The sequence below is a fragment of the Aethalodelphis obliquidens genome, unplaced genomic scaffold, assembly GCF_003676395.1.
Source record: "Aethalodelphis obliquidens isolate GAN/ISIS:26980383/991018 unplaced genomic scaffold, ASM367639v1 scaffold89, whole genome shotgun sequence".
Classification (NCBI taxonomy): domain Eukaryota; kingdom Metazoa; phylum Chordata; class Mammalia; order Artiodactyla; family Delphinidae; genus Aethalodelphis; species Aethalodelphis obliquidens.
Window position 1 is genome coordinate 2059450 of NW_020838033.1, and position 26156 is coordinate 2085605.

At 46.5% G+C, this 26156-nt stretch overlaps 1 protein-coding gene across 1 annotated transcript; it reads left to right on the forward strand.

Annotated features, from left to right (window-relative positions):
• TTLL6 (tubulin tyrosine ligase like 6) lies at window positions 1-26156 on the forward strand. The gene is made up of 12 exons (XM_027094586.1): window positions 1-119; window positions 257-387; window positions 1885-2041; window positions 2816-2959; window positions 3560-3645; window positions 8329-8554; window positions 9870-10045; window positions 11344-11532; window positions 12210-12386; window positions 13335-13617; window positions 25042-25411; window positions 25888-26156. The coding sequence occupies exons 1-12, from the start codon at window positions 99-101 to the stop codon at window positions 26154-26156; spliced, it is 2229 nt and encodes a 742-aa protein (XP_026950387.1). The 5' UTR covers window positions 1-98.

A 26156-nucleotide genomic window follows, 5' to 3' on the forward strand; every position in this document is an offset into this window, starting at 1 on the left:
TGCGTAGGGCTGCCCAACAGTATGGCCTTCGAGAGGGAGGGGAAAACGACGACTGGACTCTCTACTGGACTGACTACTCGGTGTCGCTGGGGCGGGTGATGGAAATCAAAAGTTACCAGGTATCTGGGTCAGAGCCGGTCCTCTGTGTAAGCGTGGCATCTACCCCGTGGAGCCCCAGTCTTATGACTGTCCCCAGGGGGAGCTCATGGGTACTCCCATGGGCCCCCTTGTTCACGACTTCCGGCTTCCTTTGCAGAAAATCAATCACTTCCCAGGGATGACTGAAATCTGCCGCAAGGACTTGCTGGCCAGGAATATGAGCCGCATGTTAAAGATATTCCCAAAAGATTTCCACTTTTTCCCTAGGACCTGGTGTCTTCCTGCTGAGTGAGTGCCCACCTGCGCCCCTTTCTCCACTCCCCACCGCCAGTTTACATTTTCCACTTGCCCCCGAGTCCCTGGTTGCTACTTTCCCTTCCCATAGGGTCTCCCATCTCTCTCTCCTCTTCAGGAAGAGAAGGAATAAAGGGTGTGTCCAAGGTTGAGAAAACACAAGGCTCTGCCTATACAATTAGATGACATTTAGGGGCTGGGTGCCTTGGAGCCTGTGCCTGCAGTTGGGATGAGAATTTGTTCTGACCTTGAAAGCTGTTGATTTTGAACTTGTTCCAGCCTTTTCACTGTGCACTTTCGGAATTTTTAAGGCCCTCGAGCATTTCTGGAGGGAGTGAGGTAATCGTTAGCACCCAGGTTAGGAGCAGGGAGGGACACCTAACCTCTGACCCATGGCAGTGCCGTGGATGGCATTCAGCCTTTTCCCATCTCTGGTCTCACTATATCCATCTGGAAAATGGACATCCATTCCTGGTACCTAAGATACTCTGGACCGCATCACGAGAAGCAGGAGGAATGTGAGATGACGTGAGCATGACCTGGGTACAGTCTGGTGTTTGGGACGAGGTGGGGGAGTAGAGAAGCATTGCCATCAGAATTATACTTACTCACAAAGGCCCCCCAGGAATCCCACTCTCCCGTCTCCCCCCAGTGCTTTCCCAAACCAAGCGCCCCAGGGTTCTCAGCCTTTCCTAACTTGTCTGGAACAATTTGCAGAGCTTAGCAGCAACTTCAGAGAAAATGTGTTTGCCATCGGGTTGACAGGCGCCTCCAGATTTCATGGCCACTGAGGGACATTGCAGTCATGTGACTTCTCCAGGGGTGACAATGCTCCTTTGAGTTAAAATGCAAAACAAGAAGTATAGCAAGCCTGAGATTTATAATCCTTTAAGTTGGTTTCTTTCTTCTGAATATACTTTCTTCAAATGACATTCAAACATAGTACTTGCCCTGTCACGCTCTAGCTGGAGTGGAGGTGTTACAGAGGAAAGGCTGAAGCCCAGAGCAGGGGAAGAGACGGATGGATCCAAAGTCACATCATTTGTCAGGGCCTGAGTCAGATTCAGAACTTCACACCTCTTGTCTGCAAACTCAGAGAGCCGAAGCGCTCGGATCACAGTTACCTTTGTGGGGTGTGCGGCGTGGACCGGCACCGTGCCCGCATCGTGTCATGTGTGAGATAGCTGTCATTGTCTTCATGGTGTAGATGATGGAATTGAGGCTTAGAGAGGTCAAGTCCTGGTAAAGGGCTACACCGCTGGTGAGTGCTGTTGCCGGGGCTGAAATCCAGGTCGGAATTCCCTCCGGAGCCCATCTTCTCTCCGCTGTGTGTGCTCGACGGCCTCTCCTATAACCAGATCTCTGGGCGTCTGTCTGTCAACTCCAGGGCTTTTGTCACTTTTTTCTTTTTTTTTTTAAATAAAGAGCTAGCCTTCATTTTCATTGATCCCCCAGCTAAAGGTGTCTCTCATTCTCTTCCTGCTCTGGTAGCTGGGGAGATTTGCAGAACTACAGCAGGTCAAGAAAAAATAAGGTGTACATCTGTAAGCCGGATTCGGGCTGCCAGGGCAGAGGTATATTCATCACCCGGACAGTGAAAGAAATCAAACCAGGGGAGGATATGATCTGTCAACTCTATATCTCAAAGGTACTTCCTCCTCGTGATTATTTATTTATCATCCACGGCAACCTCAGGCTGTAGCTCCGCTGGACTGGTTGTGAAAAGAGGGAAGGGAGGGTGGGGTGGGGGTGGAGCCAAGTCCTGCCTTGGACTTGGTCGGACCAAGCCTTCTGACCAGAGACGTGACATGTGCCTGGGCCAGAGCGCCCTTGCCCTTGCACTCTTGTCAATTGGTCTGGCGCTGCCATGCTGGCCCCTTGCCTCTAACAGACGGCAGCTGGGAGAGCCCCTTGGGTCTGTGGAGGCCCCACCTCCTTTGGGAGAGGGAAGTAGCCCTGGAGAGAGCATGGTAACCAGCTGTCCATGACTGGAGGTATAGCCCTTTACAGGGAGGGAGCCTTCTAGAAGCTGCATAGGAGACGTGGCTGGCACTGCAATCAATACTGCAACTGCAGGGAGACCTCTGGCAGAAGTGCGACGGTAGCAAGCCCTGTGTGGTGACAACGTGGCCTTCATCACAGGCCTTTTTCATGTTATTTTGTCTTGTTGCCAGGAAAGCTCTTGGAGGCGGTTACTCATGCCATTTGACAGATGAGGAAACTGAGGCCTGGTGTGGTTAGTGGCTTGCACAAGGTCACATAGCCTAAATCCCCTTGTCCCCCTCCCCAACCCCAGCCCAGCCTGGCCTCTGTAACGCAGGTAACACTGGAGCTGAAGCCATGAAAACAAGACAGGGCGCTAATGGGCTTCAAGTCGGGGTTTCTCCTCTGACGCCGTGTGTCTTCTGTTCTCTCCTCCCAGCCCTTTATCATCGACGGGTTCAAGTTTGACCTGCGGATTTACGTGCTCATGACATCCTGTGACCCTCTCAGGATTTTTGTGTACAATGAAGGACTGGCGCGCTTCGCCACCACCTCCTACTCCCGCCCCTGCCCAGACAACCTGGTGAGCTCGGGGACACGCCGCCTCCCCTCCTCTCTTAGCTGGTAAAAATTCCTAGTTGCCCCTACATTCTCAAGGCATGGTGGATGTGGTTGTCACTTGCTGAACTGTGGTTTACTATGTGCCAGGGTGTATCTGTTCTTTCGTTTAGCCCTCCCCAAAGCCCTCAGAGATAGGGATTATCATCTCCAGTTTACAGATAAGGAAATTAAAATCCAGTTATAAGGGACTTGTCCGAGGTCACAGAGCTAGGAAGAGATGAGGTGGGGACTCGTGGCCTGACTGCAAGCCCACAATTCTGTGGTGCTCAAGGAAAGAAGGATGTGGGCAAGGCCCCAGCCCTCCCACAACATCCCCAGGCCCTCAGGGCTCCTGAAGTCCCCCCTCAGCAGAGCGCCACCCAACCTCAGGAGTGGGAGTTTCTTATGCTCCAGGCTGTAGGATACGCCTTCTTACTTCCCCTGTTTTGCCAGTGTAAGTAAGCCCTAAGACGCCCCCTTTCTTTTCCATCTCCTTAAGCCCCAGGGGCCATGGAAGGGCACAGAGAGGAAGTGGAAGGCTGCCCTTCCTCCTGACACCACAGACTTGTGTCTCTTTCCCCAGGACGATATCTGCATGCACCTGACTAATTATTCCATTAATAAGCACAGTTCCAATTTCCTTCGAGATGCTCACTCTGGCAGCAAGAGGTAAGGAAGCGGCTTCCCTTCTCTTTTCTTTCCCTGCTGGGCTCCGAGCTGCTCTCTGAGATTCTATCCAAACCCTGTCAGTCCCCATCAGTGTTTCCATCTTGGGTCACGTGGTGTCAGAAAATATTTCTTTGCCTCTAAACCCAGAACAGACTCCTTAGTCTCTGTCCTCTGGCTGTTAATCATTAAAAGAAGGCCACATCATAAACCCTAGGAGGTTGGGAGGAGGAGAGATAAACACGAACTGTTTCCTCAGCAGGATACACACACATACACCGAAACATACTCTTATTACAGTTGGCCCTTCTGACATTTCTAGACCAACAGATATTTATTGATTGCTGGTCTGACACCAGAGAAGGACCTGCCAGGCCTGTGGTTCCCTGGGGTGTTGCTCCAACAGAGATTCTCAAGTGATGTGTCACGATGCCCCTGCTCTTTCTCTTGCATCAGACTTAAAGAACTGATAAACAGGCAGTCTGTTTGGCTTCAGAGCATCAGAGAAGCACAGGAAATTTCATGACTCCCTTGGTAGCAGAGTTCCAAAAAGCAAATGGAAAATCACTAGGTTAAGCCTGCTGGAAGGGGACGTGTTGGGCTGGCAGGAGGCGATCTCCCCCTTGTCGGAGGGCGCTGGCCACCCGACTTTGCCCACAGCTCCCACACTTCCTCTTTGCCCACCTGGTCTGTGGGCACCCTCTGGCCGCCTGCGCGGTTGCATGTTGAACATCGGGGCTCGGTGAGGCCTGGCTTCCAGTCCCCGCTCTGACCCACGCCAGCTGAGTCAGCTGGAGCAAGTCCCTTCACCTCTCTGAGCTTCCATTTCTTGGTCTGTAGAATAGGGCAGTGAGACGCCCTGCCTTGCCCACCTCGTAGGGTCACTCTGAGACTCAAGTGACCTGTGACAGAGCACAGATATTGCTTGTAGTTACTGTGATTTCTCCTTCGTCTAAAGGCATGTCATCAAAGGGCCCTCATCTCCCTCCTCTTACGAGAATGGACACCCCACTAACAGGCCTTGGGCCCTCAGGCTGTGATGGGGGGGCGTGTTATGTGGCGCCAGGGCTAAGGTGAGGGTGTGGAGTATTGTTCTGCTACCCTAATTCCCCCTCCCCCCTTCCCCTTCCTTCTCCTCGCCTCACTCACGGGGCCTGGCCTCATCCCTCTTCTCCATCCTCCCTCCTGCTGGAGCTGTTGGCTGCCCCCCCTTCCCCTGCCCCTGCATTACCCCCCACCTGTCCCCCTGCGGTGCTCCAGGCCCATCTCTCCTCAGCTGCACCTGGATGTCTCCCCGTTGCTTCCAGCTCAGCATTTCCCAATGTCACGTGTTCTCTCACATCACTTCTACCTCAGCAGTCCAAGCTTCCCCCTCTCTAACTTCTAACCCGCAGGACTGGAGAGTTTGGTGTCATCTTAGATGTTTCCTTTTCCAGCATGTCGTTGAATTCTGAAGTTTCCTCCTTCAAATGTCCCTCCATCCCTTCCTTTCCACCAGACGTAGCCTCAGCCTCATCCTCGACAGCCGCACGGCCTCCTCACTCTTCTTAGCCCCAGCCACCTCTGCTTAACCTTTCTGTACCTCCAGTTTCTCCTCTCTAAAATGACGCAATAAGGAATTCCCAGGCAGTCCAGTGGTTAGGACTCTGCAATTCCACTGCAGGGGGCCCGGGTTTGATCCCTGGTTGGGGAGCTGAGATCCCGCAAGCTGCAGGGCGTGGCCCAAAAATAAATAAATAAATAAAATGACACAATAAACATGAATCCCGGCTGGCCAGCCTCACAAATATGCCGTAAGGACCTATTGAGATGATGTGTACGAATAGGCCTCAAAAGCAATACCCCCTATGCAAGTGGGTGCTGTTATTATCACACATTCCGTATACTCATTACTTCTGCTCTCAGGTAACCAGTGTGGCTCCCAGGTGCCTAGAGCATCCAATTCAAACTCCTCTGCTTGCTGTATGCTTTGACCAGACCCCATTTCCCACTATTATTATTACTACATTAATAGTTGCCATTTTATTTGTTGAGCGCTTCCTGTCTGCCAGGCACTGCTCTAAGAAATTTACATTCCTCAACCTATTTAATCCTCATAACAACACTATAAAGTTGGCGTGATATGATCACCCCGATTTTGCATATTGGGGAACAGGTGTAAAAAGGTTAAGAAACTTGCCCAAGTTCGCACAGCTAGGAAGTGGCAGAGCTGGAATTAACCCTGGAGTCTGTGCCCTTAACCACTAGCGGTACTGCCGGTGCCACCCGCTCCGTGGTGTTCTCCCAGGACACTCTTTTGCTCATTTTTGATACACAGGCCTTGCTCATTCCCACCTCTCTGCCTTTGCTCAGCTCCAACTGAAAACATGGGAGAACATCCTTGAAGGCCCTTTTGTCAAACTAAGCTTCCGTGTTGCCTTCTCTGACCTGGTTCTAGGTGCTGGTTCAGCCATATAACCACTGCAGTGTGGGTGAAACCCATCTTCTCTGTGGGCCTCTGATACCTCACCTGTCAGATGAGAGGACTGGCTTCCATCTCTAAGGACAAGCCTATGGAATCCGAGTCTAACCACCCCCAGTAACCTCTCTGTCTCTGGACTCCCACCACCCTCACGGTCAGCATCAGCTGTAGCCCGTAACTTCTCTGTGCTTGGGGCACATGTTTTCCTTGTGTCCCCAATGGTACTTAAGTTCCTTGATGGTTAGAATGGTGCCCTGGCCTTCTAGGTGCCTCCCATGTTGCAGGGCAGAGTCCTTTCCTTTTCTCCCTCCTGTTTGCTTTCACCTTTCCTCATCTTCCTCTTCCCCATCTTTTGAGACAATCTGCTTCTCCTACTAGTCCATCCCCTACCTCAAATTCCCCCCTCCCTAGCCTGAGGCCAGCTGTACCAGCAGTAAACCCCTGCCAGGCTGCAAACTCAGTAGGAGCAATGAAGAAGAAGAGAAACTGGAAACCTGGCAGGCCTCTGGGGCAGAGACCGGGTCCTCTTCGTCTTTCAGGGTGCCTGGCACATAGCTGGTGTGTTCAATTGAATGGACTAGCCACTGGCCGTTATGAAATTGCACAATTATGTGTATTCATTGTGATGTGCCTGAGTCATCAAGAAGAGGTTATGTTATGATTCATAACATCTGTTATAAGAAGGTAGAGGTGTGTATAATCTACTCTGGGAATATTTATTTTCCAGTTAGGCAAATTAAACACTTTTTTTTTTTTTTTGCACTTGAAAGGGTTGCTTTCAAGCGATCTGGAAAATTCATGTACGTGCAACACTCCATCCTTGACAATGGCAGGTAGGAAAGGTGTGCCTCTATATTGAGTGGCCTCTGTTCATCTGTCGTGATATAAATGCCTCTTTGGTTGTCTCATGTGTGTGCTGACTCCTCAGATGGTCCTTAGGCTTCCCAGAAGAGAAGTGCTGGTTTCTTGGGATCCCCTCATTGCATGGGTTTTGCACACACAGCAGGTCCTTAGCAAATGTGCATTGGCTCCATTGACGGGAGTCCATCTAGCTCTTTGGATGGCCCGGGTGAGCTGTGTTTCCTGTCTTCTCATCCTTCTCTTTGTTCTTCATTCCCCCGCATCGCCCGTATTTCCTCCTCCAATATTTCCACTTCCCACTTTGACTCTCTGTGCACACCTGTGTGTGTGTGAGGGGGTGTCTGTCCCCGCCATTGGGACCTGTCAGATTCGCCCTGTCTCTGTACTGCCCAGCTCAGAGCTGACCGGAGCATTTCCTCAGATGTTTCCTCACAAACCTCTCCTCATGGGGTAGATATCCTCTGATTTCTGTGATAGGGTGACCAGCCATCTAGGTTTGCCTGTGACTGAGGGGTTTCCTGGGATGTGGGACTTTCAGCTCTAAAATCAGACTGTCTGGTTTGCCCTGGGACAGTTGGTAACCCTATCTGTTGAGATGCCCTGGGGTTTCCTTTCCCCTCTGGTCAGCCCTTTAGGGGGTAAACAATGAACAAAATTTCTGTGTCTTTAGCGTCCCCAGAATCCCCTCAGATAGCTGAGGTGGAACCCAGGTATCGGTGGCCTTCAAAGCCTCCCTAAGTGCTTCTAATGAACACCACAGGCTGAGAAACCATTGCCTCCAAAGCAAAACCATGATGTAGGGTGTTTTTTTTTGCGGTACGCGGGCCTCTCACTGCTGTGGCCTCTCCCGTTGCAGAGCACAGGCTCTGGACGCGCAGGCTCAGCGGCCACGGCTCACGGTCCTAGCTGCTCCGCGGCACGTGGGATCTTCCCAGACTGGGGCACGAACCCGTGTCCCCTGCATCAGCAGGCGGACTCTCAACCACTGTGCCACCACGGAAGCCCGTAGGGTGTGTTTTTAAAAAATTTTTTATTCATCCATTCAGCTTTCACCTGGGATACCGAATGCCTGCCCCAGCCCACAGGTGCTTTCTATGTTACAGTGAAAGTGCCCAGGCCAGGGCTTACATGTCAGTATATCTCTGCCCACTCCAGGACGGTGGAGGCTTGAGGAGTACGGCCCTGCGGCTCCTGCAAGGTCCTCCTGAGCCGACACAGCCCTGGTATGACCCTGGCTCCTGGGTGTCCCTCCCCACTGGCTTTGGGGCCTTATCTTCTCCAGAAGTTTCTGGTTTCCAGCATGCCATGGCCTTAGATGACCAGAGGTGGGCTGCCCTGCCTCATGGCCTGTGGGTCCCTTCCAGGAAGCTCTCCACCTTCAACGTGTACATGGAGAGCCACGGCTACAACGTGGGGCAGATCTGGAGAGAGATCGAGGACATCATCATCAAGACGCTCATCTCGGCTCACCCCATGATCAAGCATAACTACCACGCCTGCTTCCGCAATCACACACTCAACAGCGCCTGCTTTGAAATCCTGGGCTTCGACATTTTGCTGGATCACAAACTCAAGCCCTGGCTGCTGGAGGTGCGGGCTTGGGGCGAGGGGTGAAACTGACGCCTGTTACCAGGGTAAGCCGGCCGGGCCCATCCTTCCGCCCTCCCGCTCAGCCAGGATGTTGTAATCCACTTCCCAAGCCACTGCCCCCCAGAGGCACTTGCTGCCTGGGGCTTCTCCCTTTGCTGAAAAGTGGCCACCAGAGGGAGGTAGACGGCCGGGAATTAGAGAATTCCTTGTGCCTTCTCGAGGTCCACCCAGACTTAGAAGCTCTGATCTCAGGCCCGGAGTGATTCTGAAGACAGCTCTACCTTTCATAACAGAGTCATCTCCCAGAAAGGGGTGGTTCTTCACCAAAGCTGGGTGGAGGATGTTCAAGATCAGACAGGAGCCACCAGGCTTGGTTCTCAGGGGCCTGGACCACTCAGTCCCAAGCACCAACGGAGAGCGGCCCGGTGTCTGTGGGCACGGGAATGGGTGGGGAGCCACTCAGTGAGTTTCTTGCCTCCCCCAGACCCATGGGGTGGTGGGAAGAGGAGGAAGAGAAGCTCCTGGGTGGCCTCCTCTCTTCTCGATTGGACCTGTGCAAGCAGCCCTCTCCCGTGGCCATTCAGGGTGCACGCCGGGAGTGGGGGTGGGAGTGGGGCTGCGGTACAAATCAGAGGTGCTGGTGACAGCTGCCAGTGACACAGCGTCAGCCCTCAGAGCGCAAGACCCAGATTTACAGATCAGATTCCTGGGGCCTTGCCTTTCCTCCATTCCCAGCCCTTATTCCCAAGTGTGGCTGGGAAGGAGAATATGGCCGTTTGGAGCTCTCACCCGAAGAGCAGAATAAGCCACCAGGAGCAGGCCTTCAGAAACTGCTGGAAACCTTCAAATGTCACACAGTGCCTCTGAACAACGTAGACTCTTCTGTGGGCAGAAATGAGTCCTCTCTGTCCTCCCACCAGTCTCCCTGTCAACCCCGGTCAGGATCCCGAATGCATCACTCCCTCCCCACCTCCCAGCCTGGCCCCTTCCATCTACTCTCTGGGATGCACAGTGCACGGGACGGGGCACACGCACACCAGGTGGAGGGGAAGCCAAAGACAGCCCCCCCCGCCCCCTGCCGTGCTTCTCAGGAAGACAGGACTAAAATGAAAGCTAGTTAAACTGGAGGGGGTTCTGCTTCCTCCTTTCTTCACTGTGGCTCCAGTCTAGACCCTCTCTCCCTCTCCTTTCCACTTATCTTCGTAGCCAGGGCCCCGACCGAGGTGGGCTCGGGTGGTTCCCTGGAGGGGCCGTCCCGCCTCACGCCCTGCCTGCACCCTGCCCAGCCTCCCCAGCTGCCGTCCTGCCCTCACAGGTCAACCACTCTCCGAGCTTCTCCACTGACTCCTGGTTGGATAAAGAGGTAAAGGACAGTCTGCTGTATGACACTTTGGTCCTGATCAACCTGAGAAGCTGTGACAAAAAGAAAGTCTTGGAGGAGGAGAGACAACGGGCGCAGTTCCTGCAGCAGTGTCGTTCTCGGGAGACCAGGTACAGTAATGGGTCAATTCTAACAAATGATAATCCTGTTTGGAAAATTAATATATATTGGCAGGATGTGGCAGTTTGAACAGTTTTACTGTGGCTATTCCTTTGTTCCTAAAAATAGGAGATTAAGTTATAGACATAAATACCTGTGATGGATATGAGTTTATTAATATCATATGAAGATCCAGGGATTACCAGTTGAAAAGTAAAACCATTTATCTATACAAAAAGGAAGATTTGTCCATCCTCCCCTTGCCACTGTGTTGGCAGGAGCCTCTGTCGCCCTGCTCCCTGCTGGGTAGCATTAACCTTTTAACAGAGGCCTTCCTCTGTAGAGTGAGAAAGACAGGAGCCTGGCCAAGGAGTGGCTTTGTTGCTTTTCAGATCCCACAGTGGCCCGCTGCCCCCCGCATGAGCAGAGCCAGCCTGATCCTTCGGGACTGAGCTTCTGGAACCGGGGCATGGCATCTCGGTTTGGATGGCACTGTGTTTCTCAGAGCGTGTTCACGTGCACTGTCTTCCCTGGAAGGGGGATGGGTAGGTGGTAGCATGGGGTGTTGTATGGTCCTAATTTTGGAGCTAAGAAGACCAAGACTCTGGAAGGGGAACTGCCTTGTACAGGTCACCTCGCTGGTAAGTGGCAGGTCTGGACACCGAGCCCGCTGGGTGGGCTGCCTTCCATTAAACTCCTGGAGAAGGAGGCAGCGTCAGCTAAGGGGCGGCCAGGGCCCTTCTCTGGATCAGTCTCCTCGTCATGACTTGCCCCTGGGTGGCTCAGGGGCTCCTGGTTTCCCTGCTGTAAAAGGGGCTTATCGTTCCTCGCTCCCTGACCTCCACCTCCCCGGGGGGCTGTGAGGAAGAATGAGATCATCACAGCTCATAAAAGCTCATCAGCCTTATCCACGAAGCCCTCAAATTTAGCAAAACACAAGCTGTCAGTTCGCCAGAGAAGGGTAGCAGGGGCTGTGATTGGGAAGATGGCGACAGTCTGCCTCATCAGAACAAAGCCAAGGGGGAAATAGGCTCTACTTGTAACGGGAGAGAATTTGGTGAGCTGTCAGGAAGACCCTTCCAACCAGCTCTCAGTACACTGTGACACTTGCTGTCCCGGAAGGGCTAGAATCTCCTTTCAGGGAAACTTTTCATGCGTTCATTTATTTAGGAAATACTGACTGACCACTGTTGCGTGCGAGGCCTCCGTCTGGCCCTAGATGACATCCGTGTCCTTGGAAAGGCCATGTCCTCTCCAAGCTCGGTCCCAGGAAACCCTAACTGCAGCCCTGTGTTCTGCTTCCCAACAGGAAGGAGGAAGTCAAGGGCTTTCAGGCCGTGCTTCTAGAGAAAACTGAGAAGTATGAAAAGGAAAACTGCGGAGGCTTCCGCCTGATTTATCCCAGTGTGAATTCGGAGAAGTATGAGAAGTTTTTCCAGGACAACAACTCCCTCTTCCAGAATACAGTTGCCTCCAGGGCTCGGGAGATGTATGCCCGGTAGGAAGGCTCCTGGGGCTAGGGGAGCAGGGTGTTGGGGGAAGAGGGGTTTGCCTGACCTGAGGGGTAACCTTGGGGCAGCCTTGAAGTTGCTTTGGTCTCGCAAGGACCAGGAATCGTAAGATTCTTTGGTGTGGGATGTTGTTAAGTGGATATGGGGCTGTTTCTAGAAACTCACCCATGAGACAGGCACCCCCACCCCACTCCAGCATGCCCAGCCCCTCAGGGCTGCCTCCTGGATTCATGCAGGTGTCAAATCTAAGGACCGGAAGGGACTCATCCCATTCGGTCCATTCCCCGCCCTCCACCTCATTTCATGGAGCAGAAAAAGGATCGTACAGCAGATAACAACAGAAGAGGCTCTAGAACCCCTGTCTCCTGAGTCATGTGACTGAGTTATTTCCGTCACATCATTGGCCAGAGAGGCCCAGCGTATGAAGGGGTCCAACGTGGGAGCCCCTAACTTTAGCGTCCTACCGAGACCTTCTTCCCAGCACCTGCCAGCTGTGGGATCTGGCCTACTGGGAAGTGAGGAGAGAGGTGGGGTGTGGTGAGTGGGGTGCAGCCCGCCACTCCACTCTATGAGGTGGGCAGGGCAGGGTGTCTCATTGCCCTCAAGGAGAGTGTCCACATTCCCAGCCCATCCCTAACCTACATGACTGTTCCTCACTGGGCAGGCAGCTGATCCAGGAGCTGAGACTGAAACAGGAGAAAATATCCTTCCAAACGAAAGATAAGAGGGTGGAAATGCAGGGGGAATCAGCAGGCGAGCGAGCGAGAGGCAAGAGCACGCAGCACTGGCGACAGAAACAAAGGCAGGAGTCCAAGACCGCCACCAGCCCGGCCTCCAAACAAGTAAACCTGGATGGGAGGGGAGCGCGCATGCCCAGCGCCCTTCCCTGGCTGGGGCCAGTCCAGGGGGGGATATGAGGAGACCGCTACTGAGATCTCAGGCACACTGAAGGAATGGGGCCGCATGGAGAGCTGGGCCCCGGGAGGGGAGCCCGGAGGCCTTCAGAGGATCTCTCCATCCAGGCAGAGAGGACTCTCACTGGTCTGCCCTTCCTTCAGCTGGAGTAAAAGCAGCTGGGAGGCTGAGCACCATCCCCATGTAGGGAGTAGGCTCTAAGACTACCTGTGGTCATGGTCCCCAACTCTAGTTTGGGTTGGAATGCTCCCCTCCAGCAGGCCAGGGGCACAGCTGAGAGAGGAGGCCACAGGGGAAAGCTTCTGGGAGGCAGGACCTCAGAACACTACATGGGGTGACTGAACACAGCTGGTGCTTCCAGCCTGCTCTCTGCTCAAAGTGTGGACCAGCCTCTAGGCTGGGGCCAGCTATCCAGTTGTCCTATCATCTGAATCTCTGGATCCCCCGCTTCTCTGCCTAGCTCTCTCTTCTGGCTCCCTGGAAAGATTCATTGACTTTTCAGTCTATCTCCTTCTCAAAGACTTACCTGAAGGGACAGGATTAGAGCAGGTTTTTATTTTTTAAAAAAATAAGTTTGTTAGGGTCATAGACCCTTCGAGAATCTGATAAAAGCTATGGAATCTCTTGCCATAACGTATACAAAGATACAATTTTAAAACTGCAGTTTCAAGTGGCTCAAAGGCCCCGTGAAACCATCCGTGAGCCCTTTAGGGGTCCTTGAACCCCAGGTTAAGAGCTCCCGATTAGAGAGACTTTGATTCTGATTGCTTTCCTCTCCTCCTCATCTCCTTTGCACCTACCCTCGGGTGCAGATGATCTGGAAGTGGACAGAGCTGGGTTCCCATGGGCTATACGTTTGGTTTCCTCCTTCCCGGTACCTCCAGCCATTGACATTAGAGTCCTGCACACCCGACTTGCTGTCGAGCATCAGAGACACAAAGAAAAATGAGACAGACAGCAGCCTCGAGCAGGAGGCCCCCAGGGAGGAGGCTGGCCCTGCTCCCCATAAGCCTACATCTGCGAGGCCTTACAGCTCTACTACTGACTTGAGGAATTCAAGCCTCCTCAGCTGCTCCAGGCCAGAGCTCAGTAAACCCGTCTCCGGAATCAAGGAAGCCAAGTCCACCTCTGCAGTGAACACAGTCACCAGCACTGTGGTAAGTAGAGCAGTCTGCCTTCCCTGAGGGCTGAACTGGTGGTGGTGTGGGGTGGGGGGTGAGGTAGGAGTCTGGCTTTCTGGTCCCTTCTCTGCACGTACTATGGCCCTTTGAGTAAGCCACTTACCCTCTCTGGGCCTCAATTTCCCCACTTGTGAAGCCCAAGTTGTGGAATGGCATACTGTTAGGAGTCTAGACCTATACCTTTAGGGCTTTTAGAAAGGCCGTCTTATGCATCCCCTCTTTTGGGCAGGGTACCGCCTGTTGTGTTAGTTTCTGTAGGGCCGCTGTAACAAATTACCATAAAGTTGGTGGCTTGAAGCACGAATCTATTCTCTCACCGTTCTGGAGGCTAGAGATCTGAAAACAAGGTGCTGGCAGGGCCACGCTCCATGTGAGGGCTCTCTAGGGAGGATCCTTCCTTGCTTCTTGCTAGATTCTGGTGGTTGCTGGCAATCCCTGGCATTCCTTGGCTTGTGGCAGCATAATTCCAATCTCTGCCCCTGTCATCACACAGACTTCTTCCTGTGCTTCTCCTCTGTGTTTCTTCACGTGGCTTTATAAGGACACCAGTCATTGGATGTAGGGCTCACCCTAATCCAATATGAGCTTATTTTAACTTGAGATCTGCAAAGATCCTATTTCCAAATAAGGTCACCTTCTGAGGCTGTGGGTGTCCATGAATTTTCGGGGGGATATTGTTGAACCCAGTCCACGACCTAAACAGTGTTTTTCAAACTCCATTGTTGTACGGACACCTTTTGAAGGAAAGAAAGCTCTTTTAGATTCCAATTGTAAACTTAAATTATTTGTATAAATATATGCAAACATAAAACCAGATATAAAGTCTTTACACGTATATAGCTCTTATGCAACTGCAAAACAAAACAAGTGGCACCAATAAAATTTGCATAAGATATTAATTTAATATGACAGTTGATTTTCTATTTTTCTGGAAACTAAGTTGCCACCTGAATGTAGTACCAACAATGCTAACACAGGTTCTTTTGTGTTCATCATACCTAGGCCCACCAAGAGCTATGTGATGACTCTACTATAACTACTGGAAAATCTTCCGCGTTGTTGGGTCTTTGCTTGGTCCAAATGCAGTGCAGAGTAGTGCAATGGTTTTCAAATTTCTAACCATAGCTCATAGTAGAAATTCATTTTATTTCATAGTCCATCACATACACACACATACAACTGGAGAAAATTTTCTAAAACAGTGCTTATCCACACTGCATATAGTGACTCATTCTTTTTTTTTTTTTTTTTTTTTTTGCCGTACGCGGGCCTCTCACTGCTGCGGCCTCTCCCGTTGCAGAGCACAGGCTCCGGACGCGCAGGCTCAGCGGCCATGGCCCACGGGCCCAGCCGCTCCGCGGCATGTGGGATCTTCCCGGACCGGGGCACGAACCCGTGTCCGCTGCATCGGCAGGCAGACTCTCAACCACTGCGCCACCAGGGAAACCCTCATTCTATTCTTTTAAAAATACCCGTTACATGGGCTTCCCTGGTGGCACAGTGGTTGAGAGTCTGCCTGTCGGTCCAGGGGACACGGGTTCTAGCCCTGGTCTGAAAAGATCCCACATGCCGCGGAGCAACTGGGCCCGTGAGCCACAACTGCTGAGCCTGCGCGTCTGGAGCCTGTGCTCCGCAACAAGAGAGGCCGCGACAGTGAGAGGCCCGCGCACCGCGATGAAGAGTGGCCCCCGCTCGCCGCAACTAGAGAAAGCCCTCGCACAGAAACAAAGACCCAACACAGCCAATCAATCAATCAATAGAAATGCTGTAGAATTATTTAAAAAAAAATACCCATTACAGTCCACTAAGTTAATTTCCTGACCTACTGGTAGGTTTGCAACCGTGGTTTGATAAACACCGTTACAAGAGTATGCTTTGGAGCTTCATCACATTGGATTTGGCAATGATTTCTTGGATATGACACCAACCCCACAGGCAACAGAAGCAAAAGTAGATAAGTGGGACTACATCAGACTTAAACAGTCAACAAAATGAAAAGGCAACCTGTGGAATGGGAGAAAACATTTGCAAACCGTATATCTGATAAGGGGTTAATATCCAGAATATATAAAGAACTCTTACAACTCACAATGACAACAACAAAACAACCCGATTAAAAAATGGGTAGAGGCGGGCTTCCCTGGTGGCGCAGTGGTTGAGAGTCTGCCTGCCGATGCAGGGGACACGGGTTCGTGCCCCCGTCCGGGAAGATCCCACATGCCGCGGAGCGGCTGGGCCCGTGAGCCATGGCCGCTGAGCCTGCGCGTCCAGAGCCTGTGCTTCGCAACGGGAGAGGCCACAACAGTGAGAGGCCCGCGTACTGGAAAAAAAAAAAAATGGGTAGAGGCTTAAATAGACATTTCTCCAAAGTGAAATCAGCCGGTCACAAAAAGACAGATACTGCATGATTCCACCTATATGAAGCATCTAGAGTAGTCAAACTCTTAGAAACAAAAGGTAGAAGGGTGGTTGCCAGGGGCTGTGGAGAGGCAGAAACAAAAGGATGTTTAATGGGTATAAGTTTCAGTTTTGCAAGTTAAAAAGGTTCTAGAGATGTGTTGCACAACAGTGTGCATAGAGTTAACACTACTATACTGTACACTTAAAAATGGTTATGATGGTAAGTTTTACATTATGTGGGTTTATGTGAGCCACAGCTACTGAAGCCTGCGTGCCTAGAGCCTGTGCTCTGCAACAAGAGAAGCCACCGCCAGGAGAAGCCCACACACCACAACTAGGGAAAGCCCGCGTGCGGCAACGAAGACCCAACGCAGCCAAAAATAAATAAAATTTTAAAATAATAATAATGAGTAAAGAGTATACTTTGGGGAATCTGGCTGCCACTGTTTAGATCCTGGGGTCTCCTTTTATTATATATATGACTCCCATCTAGTCACTCTAATCTGCTTAAGCCTCAGTTTCCCCATCTGAAAAATGGTGTTTTCATAATAGTACCTACCAGCGGATCATCATGAGGAGTAAACGAAAGGAGCCAAGAAAGTGGATCCACGAGTGGTGTTTATCACACAGGAGTCAGTACTCATTAGCTATTATTTTAATATAACTACTTCTTAAGACTGCCCTTGTTCTTTTTGCATTAACTTAAGGCTTAAAGCAGTACTATTGAACACTAAAGAGATTAAAAAAATAAGGCAGCTAACAACAATTCATTCTTTTTTTTCTTTTTTGGATTTCACGTTGATTTAATCAAAATCATTGGTTCAGGATGTTGTATCATACTTGGTTCATTCAAAGCCTTTGACTGGTTTGTTTATTTACTTGTCCCTTTATCCCTATGCTCACCTCCCATTCATCTATCCACCATCTTTTGTTAGTTTGTTTCCTTGTAAAGAAGGGATTTCTAACTTTTTTTATAATCTTTATTTTGTAATTTTTATTTAAAAAAAATTTTGGGTCACGCTGTGTGGCATGCAGGATCTTAGTTTCCCGAGCAGGGAATCTAACCCGCGCCCCCTGCAGTGGAAGCACGGAGTCTTAACCACTGGACCACCAGGGAAGTCCCAAGAAGGGATTTTTTTAAATACATGCATTTAAAATCTGTTTAAATGTGATTGGGTTATTTATCTCATTCTATGTCCTATTTTTTTTCTTATTGAGCCCCACTTTTTTTTCTAAAATCTTAACTGTACAATTCTGACAAATAAATACACCTGTGTAATCCATATCCCTATCACAATATAGAACTTTCTGATATTTCCCCAAAGTTCCCTCCTGCCCATTCCTAGGCAATTGCCCTCCTGCTCCCTGCATCCCTCCTCAAGGCATCCACTATCCTGACTCTGACTTTTTCCATCTTAGAGTAGTTTTGCCTATTCTAGAATTTTGTGCAAATGGAATAATATAGTATATATTCTTTTGAGTCTGACTTCTTTAGTTCAGTATTATATCTGTGAGATCCATTCATGTTGTTGGGTGTATCAGTTGTTTGTTCTTCTTTATTGCTGAATTGTGTTCCATTGTACAAATACACTGCAGGTTTTTTTTTTATCATTCTCCTGTTGATGGACATTTGGGTTTTCCCGGTTTTTATTCTTTTATTGCCATTGTAATTAAAGCTCTTATGAACGTTCCTGTACAAGTCTTTTTGTGGACATAGTTTTCATTTCTCTTGGATAATTACCTAGAAGAAGGATTACTAGGTCAAAGGGTAGATCTATGTATAACTTTATAAGAAACTCCAAAGTCTTTATTTAAAGTGATTGTATCTTTTGTACATTTCAGCCAACAATGAATGAAAGTACCAATTGCTCCACATTTGTCAACATTTGGTGCTATCTGTCTTTTAAATTTTAGCCACTCTAATGACTATGCTGTGATTTCTTATTGCGGTTTTAATTTGCATTTCTCTGATGATTAAGCATGTCAAGCACTTTGTCAAATGCTTATTGGTCATTCTTGTATGTTTCTTTATGGAGAGTCTTCAAGTTTTTGCCTTCCTCCCTTTTAAGAAATGGGATTATTTATGTTTTTACTGTTGTGTTGTAGGAATGCTTTATATAGTCTGGAAACTTACCTATTCTTTTTCTTGATAGTGTTTTTTGATTAGTGAAAAAACTTAATTTTGACGAAGCTTATCAATTTTTCTTTTATGGTTTTTGCTTTCTGTGTCCTATATAAGAAATTTTCATGCACTCTCAGGTCACAAAGATATTCTCCTAGGTTTTTTCTAAAAGCTTTATAGCTTTAGCTTTGTGTATAGTTCCATGATCTGTTTCAAATTAACTTTTGAGTGTGCTAGGTGATGGGCACTAGGATTTTTTCCCCATATGCACATCTAGTTACTACACTATTTATTGAAAGACTTTCCTTTCTCATTGAATTGCTTGGGTGCCTTATAAATTCTAGTAAGGATTTTTGTTGTTGATTCTGTAGGATTTTCAACAAACAAGTATGTCATCTTCAAATAAAGATGGGTTTTACTTCCTTCTTTCCAATCTTTATGCCTTTTATTTCTTTTTCTTACCTTATTGCCTGGCTGAGATTTCTAGTACAGTGTTGAACAGGAGTGGAGAGAACAGATATCCTTGCCCTGTTTCCAGTCTTAAAGGGGAAACATTCCAGTCTTTTATCATTAAGTATGGTGTTAGCTGTAGGGTTTTTGTAGATATTCTTTACTAGGTTGAAGATGTTCGCTTCTATTCCTAGTTTGCGGAGAGTTGTTTTTAATCATGAATGGATGATGAATTTTGTCAAGTGCTTTTTCGGTATCAGTTGATAGTATCATATAGTTTTTCTACTTTAGACTGTTAATATGGTGGATTACATTGATTATTATTATTTTTTTTTTTGGCCACACCTCGTGACGTGCAGGATCTTAGTTCGTGGATCGGGGATCAAACCGATGCACCCTGCAGTGAAAGCACAGAGGACTGCCAGGGAAGTCCCATCATTGATTAATTTTTTATCTTTAGCCAGTCTTACATTCCTGGAATAAACCCCACTTAACCATGATGTATTGTTCTTTTTATGCATTGCTGGATTCAACTTAATAATGTTTTGTTGAGGATTTCTTTTTTTTTTTTGCGGTATGCGGGCCTCTCACTGTTGTGGCCTCTCCCGTTGCGGAGCACAGGCTCTGGACGCGCAGGCTCAGCGGCCATGTCTCACGGGCCTTGCCGCTCCACGGCATGTGGGATCTTCCCGGACCGGGGCACGAACCCATGTCCCCTGCATCGGCAGGTGGACTCTCAACCACTGTGCCACCAGGGAAGCCCTGTTGAGGATTTTTATGTCTGTGTTCATAAGAGATGTTAGTTTATAAGGTTTTTTTTCTTCTTTTACTTTTTTTTCTTTTCTTTTCTTTTTTTTTTTTTTTTGGTCTGTTAGCTCCATAAAATAAATTGGGAAGTGTTCCCTCCTCTTCTGTTTTCTGGAAGAGATAGTGTAGAATTGTCATTATTTCTTATTTAAATATTCAGTTAGAGTTCTCCAGTAAAATTATCTTGGCCTGGAGATTTCTTTTCTGGAATATTTTAAACTACAATTCAGTTTCTTTAATGTTATGTATTTTATTTTGAGTGAGTTTTGGTGGTTTGTGGTTTTTGAGGTATCGGTCCAATTTATCTAAGTTGTTGGATTTATATGTGAAGAGTTGTTTATAGTACGTCCCTATTATCCTTGTAATGTCTGCAGAGTTTGTAGTGATACCCTCTCTTTCATTCCTGATATGGGTAATTTGTTTGTTCTTTCACTCTCTTTTTTTTCTTGGTAAGTGTTGCTAGGAGTTTATCAGTTAATTCTTTTCGAAAAACTGGGTTTTTGTTTCTTTTTTTTTTTCTATTATTTTCCAATTTTTTATTTCACTGATTTCTGCCCTTATTAATACTTATGTTCTGCTTGCTTTGGATTATTTTTCTTTTCTTTTTTCTGATTTCTTATGGGGGAAGCTTAGAATGTTGATTAAGACCTTCTTCCCTAATATAAACATTTAATGCTATAAATTCCTAAGAACAACTTTAGCTAGATACCACAAATTTTGATATGTTTTCATTTTCATTTAGTCCAAAATATTTTATAATTTCACTTGAGATTTTCTTTATGACCCATGGGTTATTTAGAAATGTAGGGTTTTTTTAATTTAAAAAATTTTATTTTTATTGAAGTATAGTTGCTGTACAATATTATATAAATTACAGGTATACAATATAGTGATTCACAGTTTTTAAAGGTTATACTCCATTTATTTTATGTAAAATATTGGCTTTATTCTCCATGTTGTGCAATATATCCTTGTAGCTTATTTTGTACCTAATAGTTTGTACTTCTTAATCCCCTACCCCTATATTGCCCCTCACCCCTTCCCTCTCCCCACTGGTAGCCACTAGTTTATTCACTATATCTGTGAATCTGCTTCTTTTTTTTTTATATCCACTAGTGGGTTGTATTTTTTAGAGTCTACATATGAGTGATATCGTACAGTATTTGTCTTTCTCTGTCTGACTTATTTCACTTAGCCGAATGTCCTCTAAGTCCATCCATGTTAATGCAAATGGCAAAATTTCTTTTTTTATAGCTAAGTAATATTCCATTGTAAATATAGACCACATCTTCTTTATCCATTCGTCTGTTGATGGATACTTATGTTGCTTCCATATCTTGGCAATTGAGAAATGTGTTGTTTAATTTTCAGTTGTTGGGAGATTTTCCTGGTGTTTTTCTGTTACTGCTTTCTACTTTAATTCCATATCGTCAGAGAACATACTTTATATGATTTCAGTTCTTTTAAATTTGTTAGAGTTTATGTTATGACTCAGAATATGGTCTCTTTTGGAGAATGTTTCACGTGCACTTCAGAAGAATGTCTATTTTGCTGCTGTTGCGTAGTGAGTCGATTAGATCTGTTTGGTTGCTGATGTCGTTCAGTCCTTCTATATTCTTATTAATTTTCTGTACACTTAGTTCTGTTAATCACTGAGTTCTATTAATTACCGAAACCCACCTCAGGATTTCATCATGGACATGGGGGTACAGAGAGCGGAGAAAAGAAAAGACGAAAAAAAGGTCTTTGAGCCACAGCTATAGGGCTTCTTGTAGAGCTTTCTCTGTCTACTCCCCAGTAGCCACTTTTGAGTTTTGAGTTGCCTTGAGTTCCGGTCAGAGGATACTGGAGGAAAAACCGTAGACTCACTGCTCTCTTGCTGGTACTTTAAATTCTCATCTTCCTCAATCTGCCTGCTACTGTTTACTTTTCAGAATTGTCGGATAGCTACTCTATGCATGCATTCTGTGCAGGTTTTATAGGAACAGTCAGTGGGAGAGACAGATGCAGTATGCTTAATCCATCTCAGCTAGAACCAAGACTACTGTCCCTTCTCATTGTTTTAAATTTCCTTATCCCTTTGATGTCTGCATGATCCGTAGTGATATCCCCTCTTTCATGGATGATAAAAGCAATTTCTGTTTCCTCTTTTTTTAATCTTGATCTTACTATGGGCTTATCCATTTTATTAAGTAAAGAACCAGCTTTAAGCTTTGTTAATTTTCTCTATGGTTTATTTTCTATTTCATTGCTTTCCAGTATTATCTTTATTATTTCCTTTTTATTCTACTAGTTTTTAGTTTAATTCGGTCACCATTTTCCAGCCTTTTAAAGTAGAAAGTTAGATTATTTATTGTAAGCCTTTCTTCCTTTCTAATATGTGTTTAGCACTATAAATTTCCCTGTAAACACTAGTTTATCTGCATATGTTGCATTTTTATTATCATTGTTTGAAATATTTCCTAATTTCCTTGTGATTTCATTTTTGTTCCATGGGTGATCTAGAAGTATATTGTTTAATTTTTTAATATTTAGGGATTTTCTAGATATCTTATGGTTATTAATTTCTGATTTAATTCCTTTGCGATTAGTAGAAATGCTTTGTTAAAATTTATCAAGACTTATTTTACGGCCCAGCAAATGATTTATCTTGATGAATGTTTCATGTGCACTTGGAAAGGATGTGTGTTCTACAGTTGTTGAGTATAGTATTCTGTGAATCAATTAGATCACTCTGGTTGACAGCGTCACTCAGATTTTCCATATCTAGACTGATTTAGTTTCTACTTTTTATATCAGTTGCTGAGAGATGGATGTTAAAATCTCAACCCCAATTGTGGATTTGTGTATTTCTACCTTTTGTTCTGTCAGTTTTTGTTTCATGTGTTTTGAAGCTCTTTTATTAGGTACACATTTATAATTATTTTGTCTTTTTGATGTAGTGACCCTTTTATCATCATGAAATGATAAAATCTTCTTTATCCCAGGTAATACTCCCTGTCCTAGAATTTATTTTGTTTGATATTAATATAACCACTCCAGCTGGTTATGGTTAGTGTTTGCATGGTATATCTTTTTTTAAAAAATTCTTTTAATTTCAACTCACTTTTCTCATTATATTTAAAGGATTTCTCTTATATACAGACATAAGTGGGTCTTACTTTCTTATCCAGTGTGACAACATCTGCCTTATAATTGGAGTACTCCATTTTCATTTAATGTAGTTATTAATACAATTTAGGGCTGAAATTCTGTTTGTTTTCTATACATATTTTCTGTTTCTGCTTTTTCCCCATGTTCCTCCTTTTCTGCTTTCTTTTGGATCAATCAAAAAGTGAGTATTTGTTAGTTTTAATTTCTCCGTCATCTTTTTAGTTATAAGTTTTTGCCTTTTTGTGGGGGGTGTTATTCTATGGATTGCAATATTCATCTTCAGCTTGTCAGAATCTACTTAGAGGTAACGTTGTACTTAATTTTAAATATGGCAAAATTATTCTCTCTTTTGTACTAACATACACTACTAGTATTTACTGTAGTGCACATCTGTATACTGGTGATGAATTTTCTGTTTTTGTTTATCTGAAAATGTCTTTATTTAAAAGCCTTCATTTTGAAGGAGATTTTTGTTGGACCTAGAATTCTGGGTTAACATTATTCTTGAAGCACTTTCAAAATGCTGTTCCAGTTCTTCTGATCTTCTTCTTTTTCTTTTTTAATGAGAAATTAACTGTATTCATATCATTGTCCCATGTATGTAATGTGTCATTTTTCTCTGGCTGCTCTCTTTACCTCTGAATTTCAGCAATTTGAAATGCAATATGATGTAGTTTTATTTGTATTTATCCTATTTAGGATTCTTGAGCTTGTTGGTTTTGTATATTGATGTCTTCCACCAAATTTGAGAAGTTTCTCTCCATTATGTCTTCATATATCTTTCCTGCCTTATTTTGTTCCTCTCTGTTGTATTTTCTGTCTCTATCAGGACTCTAGGTAGCTCATATAAATAGAATCATACAATATTTGTACTTCTGTGTCTGGTTTATTTCACTTAGAATAATGTGTTCAAAGTTCATTTATGTTGTAGCGTGTATCAGAATTTCCTTCCTTTTTGAGGCTAAATAATATTCCATTGTGTGTATACACCACATTTTTTTTTTTTTTTGCGGTATGCGGGCCTCTCACCACTGTGGCCTCTCCCGTCGCGGAGCACAGGCTCCGGACGTGCAGGCTCAGCGGCCATGGCTCACGGGCCCAGCCGCTCCGCATCATGTGGGATCTTCCCGGATGGGGGCACGAACCCATGTCCCCTGCATCGGCAGGCGGACTCTCAACCACTGCGCCACCAGGGAAGCCCATACACCACATTTTTTTTATCCATTCATTTGTTGGTGGACATTTGGGTTGTGTCCACTTTTGGCTATTGTGAATAATGTTGCTGGGAACCTTGGTGTACTTGTTTAAAAGGAGCAATCTAATAACTTATTTAGCATATATAGCTAGGAGCAGAATTGCTGGGTCACAGGATATTTGCAATCTTATCTAACCAAGTATTTCTAGATGGTTCACCAGAATGGCTGGACCAGCCTACATTCTCAACAGCAGTTCATGAGACACCCCCGCCCTTCCCACCAACACTGATATCCAGCTTTCTAATTTTTGCCAGTCTAATAGCTGTGAAGTAATACCTATTTCTCTGATTACCAGTCTCCAGGGTTTAAAATCTATCTCATGTTTAGAAAACCATAATTCAAAAAGAGTCATGTGCCAAAATGTTCATTGCAGCACTATTTACAATAGCCAGGACATGGAAGAAACCTAAGTGTCCATCAACAGATGAATGGATAAAGAAGATGTGGCACATATTTACAATGGAATATTACTCAGCCATAAAGAGAAACGAAATTGAGTTATTTGTAGTGAGGTGGATGGACCTAGAGTCTGTCATACAGAGTGAAGTAAGTCAGAAAGAGAAAAAAATACTGTATGCTAACACATGTATATGGAATCTAAGAAAAAAAAAAAAAAGGTCATGAAGAACCTAGGGGTAAGATGGGAATAAAGACACAGACCTACTAGAGAATGGACTTGAGGATATGGGGAGGGGGAAGGGTAAGCTGGGACAAAGTGAGAGAGTGGCATGGACATATATACACTACCAAACGTAAAATAGATAGCTAGTGGGAAGCAGCCGCATAGCACAGGGAGATCAGCTCGGTGGTTTGTGACCACCTAGAGGGGTGAGATAGGGAGGGTGGGAGGGAGGGAGACGCAAGAGGGAAGAGATATGGGAACATATGTATATGTGTAACTGATTCACTTTGTTATAAAGCAGAAACTAACACACCATTGTAAAGCAATTATGCTCCAATAAAGATGTTAAAAATAATAATAATAAATAAAATTGATCTCATGTTTAAAGACCTTCAGAGGAAGCTCTGTGGATACTCCCCACCATCTTCTGCCCTAGTGTTTAACCAGTTCATGGTTAAGAAACTGTTCTAACCAAAATCTTTCTTGCTGCTCATGAACTCAGCTCTTCGTCTGTTTGTTTTAATTAAAAATGGCATAGGAGGGAGCCCTTTGCTTTCCACAATCTCATTTTGGACCATTTTCTTTTTCAGCCTCTAACCTCAGTAGAAACCTTCCCAGAATTCACCACCCAGGTCTCAGACACCCCCCAGTCTCTGCTAGGGGTGACCATGGAAACCAGCTCTGAGTGCAGTAGCTCAGAGATGGACAGGGGGGCCTCCTTCAAATGCAAGCAGCAGCAGATGCCTTGGCACCTCATCCAGGAAAAATTATCAAACAATTCTCTGCCTACGAAATCCCAGAGCTTCTCAAGGAGTCTGAACCCAAGCTGGACTTTGCTAAAGAATGGCATGAAGAAGCAGCATCCCGTGTCAGAGCTGTTCGCCAGGGTTCCACTGAGGAAGAAGCTGTCCTTGTTCCCAGGTCACTACAGCCCAAAGCTGGTGCTGAGTGACAAGTCACGTGAGTGCCAGTGTACAGGGATGTGCGAAGAGCTTAGGGGATGGAGAAACCAACAGAACCTGTCCTAATCTTGGGGAGTGCCCCATCTGAGGGGGGCTGTATTCCCTGCCTTCAGGGAGACCCCAGTCTGATGGTGGAGACATAGTTTTTGTTCTTAGGGAGTCTCTAGTCTTATTGGGAAAGCAAAAAAATGATAAAAGTAGAGCTATGTCTAAGTACCCTCTTCAATCTTTCCTGTTCTCATTCAGATGAGGCCCACTCAACTGAGCCTGTACAAGTTGGGCGTGTTAAGTTTGAAAAAAAAAAACAACAACAGGGAAGAGAAACTGTTTGGAGGAAAGGCACAGTGGCTGATTCTGATGCAGCAGCTTCCGCCAATTTTCAGTGGGAGACCCTAGTGGGAGGTGGCCTTCGCCAGGAATTTGTGCTGAGTCCAGCAGCACAGACGGATGATGCCAATGCCTTTGCCTTTCCAGAAAACCCCTCCCTGCCCCGGGAGTGCTGCTTCTGCGGCCGAAGCTCTGGCGAGAAGCAGCAGCTGGATGTGCCCTCCCTCCTCCTCTTGCAGCATTCTCACAGCCATGCTGTTTCCCTGAAGGACCTGCTGGTGGTTGCCACTGCAGCCCGACTGGATCCGAGGCCTGGCAGAAGCCATACAGGTGCTGTGCGAGACCGGTGTACACAGGATCAGGAAGCGTACAGCCACTGCCTGACCTCTGGCCGAAGAGGATGTGAGAGGAACTAG